General features: G+C 40.8%; 1 protein-coding gene and 1 long non-coding RNA gene across 3 annotated transcripts; both read left to right on the forward strand.

Annotated features, from left to right (window-relative positions):
* Positions 1–7,711: 7,711 nt before the first annotated feature.
* Positions 7,712–8,315, forward strand: LOC129163941 (uncharacterized). The gene is made up of 3 exons (XR_011516138.1): positions 7,712–7,795; positions 7,931–8,135; positions 8,213–8,315. It is a non-coding gene; the product is annotated as an uncharacterized lncRNA (long non-coding RNA).
* A 1,066-nt stretch (positions 8,316–9,381) lies between these two features.
* LOC129163824 (uncharacterized) lies at positions 9,382–11,367 on the forward strand. Of its 2 annotated transcripts, XM_070543820.1 has the most exons (7): positions 9,382–9,550; positions 9,650–9,727; positions 9,934–10,106; positions 10,193–10,312; positions 10,387–10,434; positions 10,515–10,598; positions 10,709–11,367. In XM_070543820.1, exons 1-7 carry the CDS (start codon positions 9,427–9,429, stop codon positions 10,805–10,807), a joined length of 726 nt encoding a protein of 241 aa, XP_070399921.1. In that variant the 5' UTR covers positions 9,382–9,426; the 3' UTR covers positions 10,808–11,367. The 2 variants fall into 2 exon arrangements, with proteins under 2 accessions (XP_070399921.1, XP_070399922.1); XM_070543821.1 differs by lacking the exon at positions 9,650–9,727.
* Positions 11,368–13,369: the final 2,002 nt, after the last annotated feature.

Raw genomic sequence — 13,369 nt, forward strand, 5'->3', positions numbered from 1 at the left:
AGCACCGTGTTTAGTAACAATCTGCTGCAATATAAAAGCTATAGTTTGTTTTTTAAAGCTACATGAACTCATCTGTTTGTCCACAAATCAGTGAGATCACACCACAGGTCAGGACCTTGTGACATTCCTTTGACTCTGAAACTTGTGCTACACTAGGTGTGTCAGGACGTCATGTTATTAAAATAACCAAAGAACCACACTGGCCTCATCCTAAAATTATTTTAAGTACAGATTGTTGGGGTTTTTCCTGCCTCCAGCTAATTTTGTGCCGCCCTAGCCTGATTTCACTCTGCCCCCAGCTATATGGGATATTTTAACTGCAGTTGCATCGTTGAACCGCTTCAGGGGCGCTGTATCAGCAGCGGTGCACCGAAAAGCACTAAAACCGCTGCAGAAAAAAGATTCTCGCTAGTTGAGTAAGGATTTTTTTTTATTCATTTTTTTCAAAATTTTATTGAACAAGGTGATAAGTATACAAACAAATTGCATACAAAATTGAACAAAGAACATGAAACATATGCCAGGGGGTGCACTACAGAAATGTTACACATATCCAAATAAATTGTAGGTAGTGCAAATAGCTATAGTTTTTAAAGCTTTTTTGTTTGTTGATCCACTAATCAATTTTATGTAAGAAGATGAGTAAGGTCTAGCTGCAGCCGCAGCCACTACAAACCCCGCCCCCTACTGCTCATGGCCAACATGGCCGTCGACACGTTCTACCGCGTCAACAGCATGATCAACCTGGGAACGTACGTGATATTCCGCATTAACACGCTGGCCTGGATGACCCGCTGGCTGGTACTCAACAGGGACAAGGTGCCTCTGCTGGCGTACACGCTGGGCAGCATGGGAATGGCCATCATGACGGCCATGAACATCGTCCTGTTCTGTCGGCTGCTTAGAAATGACTTTTTAAAGATCACCAAGCGGGAGGCCAAGAAGGAGAAGGAGATGTAGGTCTGATCAACTCAGAGGTCTTTTTTTTTCTCCATGAATGAAACAACTTCCTATCAGCTACACTTTGGGTGTTTGTGTGTGTGTGAAACCCAACAAGGCCTTTTGTTAAGGACACCAAATGCCTTATTATCCCTCTGGGATGTAGCTTATGACAAAAACCCTTCACCCATTTACATGGCAATCTGGAACTAATCAACTGTGTCATTTAATCATTTTATTTATATTATATATCCATATCTAGATATAAAAGTCACGGAGGCTTTTATTCACTACTGGGTTAACATAAAACGGTCCTTCAGCGCTTGCTTTGTAGAAGTGAAACCGCTTTCACCAAACCCCCTCAACTAAACCTGCTACCTCAGAAAGCTCCTTCTTCACGCTCACCAAAGTGCATTAGTTAGCTGAGAAAATCAGAATTTTCATTTAAATTTGACGTTGATGCATAGAGGAGTTGATGCTTGGAGAAGTAGGGCAATTTTTCTGAGTTGTGTTAATTGTTTCAGAAAAAAAGTTTATCTTATTATCAAGGGCTCTGAAGTTTTCTCAGATTTTTCAGGCGCATCAGCGTCGACTGTCTCAGGAACATCTTCATCGTCATCATCAACCGTGTCAATGGAAGATTCTCGACAGAGCTGCTATTTTTGGAGTTAGTTATGCGAGCTGAACGGCGTGAGACACGGCAAACCGATTCCCGTGTCATGTTGTGCCCGAGACCGGCGAGTGAGTGGAGTACGGAGCTCTGCCTGGAGTCAGTTAGTACAATCTTGATTGCTGTATCGCCCTGAGAGGCCTTGGGCCATACAGCTAACTCTGCAGACAAGCACTCCTCCCTGGAGATGCTGACAACTATCTCAGATGTTGGAATCTGAGGGGGAGACGACTCAGTGCTGCAAGTTCCATCAGGTGTGACTTCAGCATCATTCACCTTGCTACGTTTGTCTACTTCCTCCTCCTCTATTAAGCGCCTCATGATTTTTATCTTGAGAGGCGCTATAGAAATGATATTTTCTTCTTCTTCTATCCGCTCTGGCTCAGTTTTACTGCCATTGCAGGATGTTTGGCTCTCAAGAGCCACCTCCAGCTTTGTCTGCTTGTTTCTGCAGGTAGCGCGTTTCGAACACCTCGATACTCCAACGTCGTTTAGAGGGAACAATAACTGCTGAAATTGTGAGTGCATCTCTTTCATGTCGGCCCGGCCGGAGTCCAGATGGGCAACGCATGCTTAATAATAACTGAATCTGTAGCAGGCTTCAAATAAATGACGAGTTCAGTTATCACACAACACAGTTGTTCTTTTTAAATTTGCTCAAAACTTGTGAAATTGGAGGAAAAAACATATATAAATGTGTATTATCATAATTATTATTTTACACCATAAATGGCTTTCAGAGTTTTGACAAGCAGGAAGTGCTGTTCTTCATCTAACCACTAGAGGGAAGCCCGTTCCTTAAGGGTGACCCTACAGATGATTTTTTTTAATTACAAGTCTGTGCCATCCTGCCTTAAATTTAAAGGATGCTAATTCATCTGAAAATGAACAGCAAAGTGAGGCTTCTGCCTTCTCGTTTCCGGAGCAGGAACACTTGGAGAGACATCATAAAAGTAAGACCGGTTATTGCTCTTTGTTCACTCTGTGGGAAAGATTGATCAGATCTGTGCACGTTACAGTGGTCCTTAAGCGCGTGAGTTACGTTCTAAAAATAACCCGCAAAATCCACTAAGTTGTTTTTACAGAATTAGCATAAGCAGCTACTTTTGGGTCACTCACGAAAACACACCAGACTCCGTTTCTCAACGTTTGTTTCCAGCATTTAAGCAGATTTGCATCTCCTCCTGTGCACGATTATGCCACTGATGCGCTCCATCTGTATGGCGTCAGAGGCGTGCCACAACCCGTGCACGCGGATTGGGTCCACATCGCGCGTGTGAACGGGACTCGCGAGTGAAAATATACATAGCGAGAGGTCATTTATGCACTGAGAGGGAGCAAACTGTGTCTGTGAGCGCACAAGGACGTGCACAAGTGACAAACCTGCGTGCGCGCGTTGCCAACGAGCACACGGCAGAGGAAAACGTGCTCGCTGCAGCCCCTCTGCGTGCTCGGTTTCTGACTCCGCTCGCTCGGCTGTAAGGGGTTTTGGCACTCTGGAGGCGTGGCCTGTGGCAGATCTTCTCTGTCCTCTGATTGGTTAGTTAACCCCGCACTTTACCCTCTACCTATCTATATAAAAGAATCTGGTATTCAGTAGTTGCTGTCATAGCTCACCTGGGAGATCGGGTGACTCTCCCCCTGGAGGATCCAGGTTCAAGTCCAGGCAAGGCAAATAAAGTAGATGTTGTGTTATTTTTTTCCTAATTCCTGTGATATAATTTTACAGTTGTGACCGTTCAACTGTCATTAAACGTCCGAATGTTTGCTGGGCAGTGTTTTAAAAAGCGCACATAAGCTAGATGATTTTAACCATATAAAATTATATTTTTTGTGATACTGGAAAAATACATACTGAAATAAAACTACTTATTGAAAACTTTATGACTGTGGTTGTACAATATATGACTCACTAATACACTGCAAACGCCCTTAGAGTGGGGCTTCCTGAGAGAGCAAACATTCGGACGTTTAATGACAGTTGAACGGTCACAACTGTAAAATTATATCACAGGAATTAGGAAAAAAATAACACAACATCTACTCTATTTGCCTTGCCTGGACTCAAACCTGGACCCTCCAGGGGGAGAGTCACCCGCTCTCCCAGGTGAGCTATGACAGCAACTACTGAATACCAGATTCTTTTATATAGACAGATAGAGGGTAAAGTGTGGGGTAAACTAACCAATCAGAGGACAGAGAAGATCTGCCACAGGCCACGCCTCCAGAGTGCCAAAATCCCTTACCGCCGAGCGAGCGGAGTCAGAAACCGCTCGCGCAGAGGGGCTGCCGCGCGCGCACGTTTTCCTCTGCCGTGTGCTCGTTGGCAACACGCGCACGCAGGTTTGTCACTTGTGCACGTCCTTGTGCGCTCACAGACACAGTTTGCTCCCTCTCAGTGCACAAATGACCTCTCGCTATGTATATTTTCACTCGCGAGTCCCGTTCACACGCGCAATGTGGACCCAATCCGCGTGCACGGGTTGTGGCACGCCTCTGACGCCATACATCAGCCCCATGTTTGGTGGATTCTGGAAGTTTTGACTTGTCATGTGTGGGTTTTCCAGTGTTGGTGATAATAAGCTGCTGTTATGTTGAAGAATGAACCAAGAAAAATGAAGGCTGACGACTATTACACATAAATCGATGTTAAACACGGTCAGCACGTTTTCCCACGGCACTGACCATGTTTGAGGTTATAGAGAAGTAACTGTTCAGTCAATAAATGTCTGACAAACGGACTTGTTCACAACGGTCGTGACCCGGCAGGAACAATCCGAATCATTAAAATAACAGAATAATTTACCTTTTCAGAAGGTACCTGCTTTATCAGGCTTGTGTTAAATAAACAAATGCACATTGAAAACATTTCAATTCTATTTTATTAACCTAAACAACCCGCTTTTAATATTTTACACCCACTATGCTCACGAGGAAGTTCTAAGATCCATAAAAATGCTAAAATAATTTCGTTTATTCTAATAATCTACGGTTGCTTAAGGTAAAAAATAAAAACCATGAAACAATCACGTGACTCCTTAAAGCTTGTAAAGGAAATTGAGTCACGTGATCTCACAAACGCTGAAGACGCGAGAAGGGTCTGGCTGCGGCCGCTGTGGAGCTCCACAGCAACCGGAAACACGTGACCTCCACACGAACCGAAAACACGTGACCTACACAGTAGCCGAAAGCACGTGACCACCACAATGGCAATAAACACATGGATACCGCGGACTTACAAAGGTTGGGACAGTCTTTCTTAAATAAACTCGCCGTTAGTGATTTCTATTTCATAATTCTGGTTTTCTTACAATGATCATGTTGCCACTTTTTTTTGCGTTACAACAACATTCCTTCTTATTTAATTGTTTTTCCCCATCGTGCTCCATGGCAGAGAAACACACAGATATGCTTTTTCCTGGGCCTGGTTTAAGTAAGAGAGTTGGATTAACGGCTTCTGTGGGCGAGAAGAAGAAAAAACACGTTTTGCAATAGAGTATGATTTATTGTTGGCGTCAGAGACGCAAAATAACGAATACTTCAATACTGTACTTAAGTAGAATTTTCTGGTATCTTTACTGTTGTACTTTTTTGTGCCTACTGTATACTTCTTTATACTTCTACTTCTCACATTTTAGCACGCGTGTCTGTACTTTGTAATCCGTACATTTGTAAATCAGCCCCCCGCACGCGTGCTTTGGACGCAAGATTACTTCAGGATTTTGTACATAAATTATATTTTATACCCTGTAATTCTTACTTCCACTTGACTAAAAAGTCGAGTCAATGCTTCTACTTTTTTTTTTACTATTTTTAAACAGAGGTATCTAAACTGTAGTAAGGAACGTGTGCACTTTTGACACCTTAGGTTAGCGTCAACACCGTACATTTCGTCACAAACAGATATATTTATCAATACTTGTATTCGTTATTCTATTCTGTACAGCTTTTTTATTGCCCAGATTTTAGTTAGCCCCTGTTCAATTGACTGTTATATGTCAATAGAAACATATCTCACAAATGAAAGTGTCTTGTAAAATGTTTTTTTTTTCAAGAAGTTTCCTCCCAAATCTATTACATGCTAACTGTAATGTGTTATTTCTGCTAAAACCCGAACTTAAATGTGTATATGCTGTTTATCTGTTTTTCTCTCTGTTTTAGATGCACATATCAATCTGGAATTCGGGCTTAAAGCCAGAATTGCAGGAATGCAACACGTGCTGCAGAGGACTCTTTCACTGCCCTCTGTGCCCCACTTCCAGCCCCACTGTCAGGGCAAAGATTGAGGAGCATCTAAGTGTGCATATGAAAAATGCTTTGCATTGCAACGGTATGTTTGTATTAAATATACTTTATAGTTATAAATATGCACTTTTTTAAGCACTTCTGCAGTATCTTTGTTGACTTAAAAGTTGCTGTTGACATTGTACAGTTCAGTGCATTCATCTGCCACAAAACAGCGTTTTTATAAAATATATTTTATTTACTTTTCACCACTTTTCTTGACATAACTTTTGTGATCCATACCATTTTGCTTTCATTATTGAGGTTGGCTTGGATGTTTTTGTTAACATGTACAATCTGATTGTTAGATAAATTGATTGCATTCTATACATTTAAATTACATCTGTTTGTTTGTTTGTTTTCTCCTACAGATAAAATGATATGCCGGTGCAGGCTGCCTTGTAGGACAGCAGGACACTTTCACTGCCCTGTCTGTAAGACTACAATCATACGGCGTGGGGATATGGCAAGGCATTTATTGTCTTGTCAGCATTCTTCAATGCCAAGTCAGCCACCATTGTCAGGACTGCTCCCCGTTGAACTCTCCGAGGAGACCCATATTCCTCCGGCAGTACACTTCGAGGAGCCCCGTCTCCCCCCCAAGGTTTTGTCTTTGGTATCTGAACCATTTTCTGAATCTTTGGTAGAACATTCATATGCTTTACCCTCTGTGTTCAACAAAACTGCAGCTGATGGAAAGTCCATGAAAACGACATGCCCTCACTGTGGCCTTACTCTTCGTACCAAAAACTACAAGGCTCACATGATGAGGAAGCACTCCAACCAGTCAATAGATGTTTGCCTGGCCAGTCATCTGCAGTGTGTTTGTGTAGATGAAACTACAGGGTTATTTGCTGTGCAGAGAACTGGCCATGGGTTTTCTGTGCCAGTTCACGTTCAGAGGAAAACATGGGGATGTCTCACAATATCAGATGTGAGCTGGAGGAATGTCAGCAATACCAGTTGCTGGCCCAGTGGAGCGGACTAGGCTTCAGTTTATGTGAGCACCTTCGCTCACTAGATTACTGCAGAGAGACTGTAATGGAGGTTTTTCTTCAAGAGCACATTGTGATGGAAATGGTGGACCTTAAATGTTTTGGAGAGGCCAAAGCTGCTACATGCATAAAGAGACAGAAAGCTGCCCAGGTGGCACATGCTCCACTTTGTGTGAGGGTGGATTTTGGTGGATCCTCTACACAGATCTGTTTGTCTGTATTTGAGCCAGAAATACACAGTTTCTGCCGTCTTGGCAGAATATTTGTGACTTACAATGCTCTGAGGAACACCTGGCATTGCGCTTGTGCAAAGCCACGAATATCATGTCCTCATAAAAACATAGCTAAATGGCATCTCTTCCAGACACAGAGAGACATCTTCAAATCAACTGTACCACTATCGTCAGGCACCCCATCACAGATGACTCAGGAGAGTTCTTCCTTTGAGGACAATGCTGCCGTCGAAAGGAGTATACGCTATATTTTTAAAGAGAAAAAAATTCCTGTATCTCTTCCAGAAAATGTCATCTCACAGAAAATGGATCATCAGAAACAGCTCTTTCCAAGTGAAACGTTGTGCCAGGTGTGCCCAGAGCACACAAAACTTGATGAGGCTGTTCTAATTACCAATAAAGCGAGGACTGTCAGCATGATGGGAGTGATTGAGAGTAAGTTTTAATGAATAAGATTGAACATCAGTGTGAAATAATGAGTTATAATTGTTCCTATACTAATGTTTTGACATTAACGTGATTTGTCTTTAACAGATGTTTCAACACACCATAGATTGTGTCCTCAGTGCCACATGGTCTACAGATACCAGGAGTGGACAGATGGGCTTCACAACTTTGACAACCATGTCGTTTTGTCTCTTGAACTCTGCCTTTTTCTGAGAGAAAATCTGCAGGTGAGGATCACAAAAATAAAATGTACTCATCTGAAGATTGCTTTAAAAATATGTTTGTGTCATTATGATATGTTGGTGCCCAAATTTAAATATCTGTGTAATCATAGTCTTCTTCACCCTATTGTCATATAACAGAACCATGTATCCGCTTCAAGGGTCATTGACTCATTGGAGGGCTTAAGAAGAGTGAAGTTTCCTTCTAGGGATACCATTTTTCATGCTTATTGTCATTTTGAGGCTTTGACTGACACAGACTACATGTACTCCTGCATAAGCTGTGGGTTTCACCCCCCTGTGGTAGTTATGGACTTACACAGAAAAGGGGTGTTCAAGTTAGCAGGTAAGTTTAATGTACATTTGTGTTCATAGTTCATTGTGTACATTATGTGCGTGTTCTTATGAGTCAATTTATTATAGTGAGTGACCTCAAAGCCCCGGAAGACTTCAATGGTGAACATGACATTGAAGGTTTTTGGAACTCTGTTCACCTGGAAATGATAAGCCGTGGGTTTTTTCCAAGTGAGTGATGGCAAAAACTTATTGAAAGTCATTCAGTGTTTTAAAGTAATTTAGATTGTAATTAAAAACATGCATTTTCTGTAGGCGGTGCGAAGAATCCCATTTTCAGTTCCACCAAGTTACACGAACTGGGCACCATGGATCGGGAATGAAACTCGAACAAGTGACATTGTGCTTAACACAGAGTTTCAAAAAGTAGGAATAAGCTCTTCACATGAAGCAAAGCTTAGCGGTGTCACAGAAGACCGTCTGTTGGATGAACTCGCAAAACAAAAGGTAACATTGCTTTTATGTTTTTTCAGAAGATGTGACATAAAGTTCAGGGGTTGTTCCATTTACATTTTTCCCTAATTACTGTCAGGTTGGAGTGGTAAGAAAATTGTGTAAAGCATGCAACATCGACTCCAAAGGCTCCCGCTTTGATCTCATCACCAGACTGAGGGAGAAGATGAAGAGCAGGCAGACATATGATAAGGTGTTTCAAAGCATATGGGGTGCCTCTGGTAAGCTTCACTTAGCGATTATTAGAAGTAGCATTAAAATATGTAATTACATTCACAAACAACTTTTTAAATCTTTGCTTGCAGGAGGATGGTCTGTAATACTATGTCCACATGGCATTGTATACAGTGTTAAATTTAATCTTCGTGCTGAAAGTCCCCGGGATTTTGCTGACCTTCTCCTGTCCTGGAAGCACATGCCAAACGTCTGTGTTTACGATTTTGCGAGGGGTTTGGCGGCACACACCAATTTGCGGGTTCCTGATAAACTGCCATTTCATCCACATGAAGGTCGACTGGCTGAGCCCACTGAGGAAAATGTCAAGGCTGCACAGGATGGAAGCCTGAAAGTGAATCTTCCATGGCTACATGAAAGGATGGATAGTGTGAATGAAGATCCTCATCCTGTCACTGGATCATCTGACCATTATGTCCTGTATGACAGGTTTCATGAGGGAAACACAAAAGATCCCAAGGACATATTACGCAGAATTCAACTTGTCCCAGAGCTGAAAGACTGGCTGAACAGTCAAGTTGTTGAACAGTTCTTTGCAAACATGAGGAAAAGCAATTACTTTTTAAGTAACATGAGTCCATCCACACGTGTTTCTGATGAGAAATATAACTCATCATTATAACACTGTCACCAACAAGAAACTTCTGGAGAGGCAGCTAAGACATGGTCGACTTGGAAAGATCAATATCTCATTGTCGGCACTGGGTCAAGCTGTCGTAGGTAAGTACATGCATTGTCTCATGACCAGAACGCTACCATTGGTCACATGTTAGATTTGTTGCTCTCTGTGTGTTTATATTGTTTTCTTTGTGCACCTAGCCCCACAGGTGTGCAGTAAACCCAGAGAAACCACAGAAACGGTGTTGAACCCAGCACCTTCAATGTCTGGTGACACTGGTAAAATTTCTTATTTTGAATAGTGATTGTCATATACAGGTGAAATAATAATCTTGCATTCATTATCTTGTTGTAGTTGCGGGCTCGTAAACGAACTTATCTGCTGTTTCAAATGAATTTCCTTCTGTAAACAGTGCTTATTTTTCTTGCATTTGTATGCATTTAATATGCATTCTATGCAGTGTTTTGTCTGAAACCTGTTAAAGTCCCTACAGATCCTCAGGAAGGAGTTGACAACAAGAAAGCTGATAGAAGGTCAACAGATACAACTTTTCCTGAACTGTGTGGACCACCGTGCGAAGCTCTGACAAAGCCTGAGAACATTTTGGCCAGCCGTTCATCGTGGTGTTTTGTACCGCACCCTGGCCAACAACAGCTTGTATGTTAAAGTTTTCAGATGTCGCAAAGTGCAACGTGCTTATCTGATTTTGTCATCCACAGTCTATGACCTCTCTGTTTTTTTAGCTCAACTATGTTCTGGACATCAGCAGACCCAAAGATGAGCTGATTGTTGAAACGTCTTCTGGATGCCTCACGCGGGCAGATTTTTGGACACTGGGTTTAAACAAAGAAATGGAATCGACTGTAAGTATTTTGTTTCTATGAATATGAAATAATAAAGTGTACTTTCATTTTTTTAATGATTTTTTCTGTTTCAGATTGCAAATGGCTGTTTTGAGCTTATCACTAAAATTGTTCAGTCAAAGGTACTGTATGTTGTATATGATGATTGTCCAGCTTTAATTTAAAGAGTTGTTGTTTTAAATGTGCTGTTTTTACATTCTAGGGGATAAGCGTTTACATAGGAAATCTGTACGTCACCCGGACTTGGCTTGCACCCTATGGCTGTGATCCATTGCAGTCCTTTCCTGTAAGTCTACCGTCCTTTAAAGAAACAAGCAAGTAATCAAAAAGATTATTTTTTTATAACTTTGGTGAGAGTTCATATACAGAATAGTTCAAAATAAAATTCTGTTTCAGACTGATGCTCAGAGGATGGACATCATAGTTCTCCCTCTGGACACCTGCTCATTTCCAGTTGTGTGTAAGTCTTGTTTTTTGACACATACAAACTGTTAGAATGTTGCTATGTGTCTGAGATGTATTCAAGCTTTTATGACGCAGTTTCAAAAGTCTTTGATTGTGATCGCTTGCAATGACATTGTTTTCAGGTTTGAAGCCATGGCTAACTGTCTTTTAGATACTGAAGCCACCTAAAAGAGAAATCCTCTTTCTTGACCCGTTACACACAAAGGCAGGATTTGGTGGCCAACAATGTGTTTCACTTTTGAGGTCACATTTTTATAAGCATTTTTGGTTTGTTCCTGACTTTTTGGGAACCTGTTCAGTGTTCCAGGTTAAGTGCATGATCATGTTCTGTTCACACATACAGTACACTCACATGCTTTTTTATAAACTATATCAGCACGATGCTTCAACATTTTATTCTATTTCTCATCTTCACATTCTGATCAAGTCAGTGATGCTGTCTTTAGATGAGTTTCAGACATAAATAGGGTCTTCAAACGTTTTAGTTTAACATAAAACACCATTAAATATTAGTTTATAAAATATGCCAACCTCAAATTAAAGCTGAAAATGTTTTATTTTGACCAACTGTGAGCATGCGACTGTACTTTTTCATTTTGTTATGCTGTTTTGTTGAGGTCATGTTCCTAAGGCCTGTAGTTACAGTTGGTGCTATTAGCAATAAACATTTCACACCCATCATGATGATGTCTGTTAACTTGTGAATGTAACTGTCTTGAAAAAAAGGAAAAAAAGGAATCTTGCAGTGAAGCTCATTCCCGGGCAGTGGTCAGAAAAAAAGAGCTTTGACTTGAAGGAGGTATTTATATTTTGACTTCTGTTCTATGTTGTGTTAAAGTTTACACACCTTAACAGTATCAACATTTTCTGTTAAGCTCTGGCAAGCTATTTGCACACTGGAGAGAGGAAGCCAAAGCTGTGCTCGAAGGACAACACGTGCCCATTTTCAGACTGAAAAAGCGCAAGTTCCAGGAAGTCAGTCAGGTCAGTATTCACTTTAAACAGTAGTGTAATTACATGGTTAGTGACATTTGAATAACTGTTAAAAACTGTTCTGCAACAGAGAAATAGCTGTGTTTTTATCCCCATTTGCCTGACACAGGAGCCAGCAGTTGTTGAAGAGCTGCGTCCTGCTGTGCAGTGGGTTGTCCAAAATAAGGCACTTTTCCATAGACACGTAACAGTGCCAAAATATCTGTCCTTAAATCAAGGGGACCAGCAGAGGGTCTTAAGAGACATGTCAGAGGAAGAAGACACTGGAGCAAGGGACATGTTCCTCTTTGTTTTTCAGTATGCAGAGGACATGGAGCTCTTTTTGAAAGCACATGCTGATGAGCAGGGACTAAGGGTCAGTGCTATGTTTGACATGTAATGGACAAATGAAGGCACTGACTGTGTTTGTTTGTTTGTTTGTTTGTTTAATATGTCGTTGTTGTTGTTTTTGTTTTGTTTTTGTATAGTACAAAATTCCAATTAAACTTATTTCAAAATGTTGTTCACTTGATTCTATGTCCATAATTATAAGAAAGGATTACAGTGTAACAGCATTAAATGTAAATGTAACAGCATTTTTTTATACTTGTAATTTCAAAATAAAAAGCTTATTGTTGATATTAACAGTAAAGAATTGTAATCAATAATAATTGTATACATTTTAAACATTAGCACTCTGGGCTCTATCCTGGCCATTTGTGGCCACTTCACTCAAGATTCACTTATTCTTTTTTTTTTTTTTTGACTGCTGCACTGCAGTGGACCTAAAGAATGACACGGGTTTGATCTTAAGGATCTAATAGTTGTGTGTGTTGTGCATGACATTGCCACACAAATATGTATTTGCAAGATAAGAGTAGAATAAATTATGACGCATCAAATATTACATAGGCTGCAGTGAATTTCTGTTGATACAGACTATTGAGCTTTGAGTTTCCCAGTCAAACTTAGCTTTGAAGCACATGCTAAAAACACTTTTACTCTTGTACACTTCATAACAAGACAGCATAACCAAAATATTAACAAAATACATATTATTAAAAAATTCAAAGCTGCAGCACATACAGCAACAAACACTGTTAGTAAATGTGTCCTGGAGTTTATGCAGGTGCAGAAAGTGCTCCTGCTGTAAATAAGCCTAACAGCTTCCAGATCACTTATTTTTCTGGAAAGATGGTAGGAAGGGCATCACTGCTCATTTCTACAGTCTCCCAGATCTTGGAATACAATGCCTATGGAACCACTTCACAGTACTAGGAGTCCATTAAAACCTATAAAGAGAGTGATCCTGGAAGAAATGGGGCACACACTAGTGACCTCAACTATTGCAAGACAGCCTTTTCCCCAATGCTCAGATGGGGGGAAAAAAGGAACTATCATGAAAACATTAGGACTTTATCACCGTTGAACAAAAATAATAGTGCATAATAATCTATGTTGATGTTAATCAATTAGATGTCCCAGACTCTATAATACAGCAGTCCCTCGTTTATTGCAGGAGTTACGTTCTAAAAATAACCCGCGGTAGGTGAAATCCGCACAGCTAAGACACACTACTACAATCATACATTTCACACAGGAGCTTTTTATTTCTCAGCA

This window comes from Nothobranchius furzeri, chromosome 13 (assembly GCF_043380555.1).
Source record: "Nothobranchius furzeri strain GRZ-AD chromosome 13, NfurGRZ-RIMD1, whole genome shotgun sequence".
NCBI classification, from domain to species: Eukaryota; Metazoa; Chordata; class Actinopteri; order Cyprinodontiformes; family Nothobranchiidae; genus Nothobranchius; species Nothobranchius furzeri.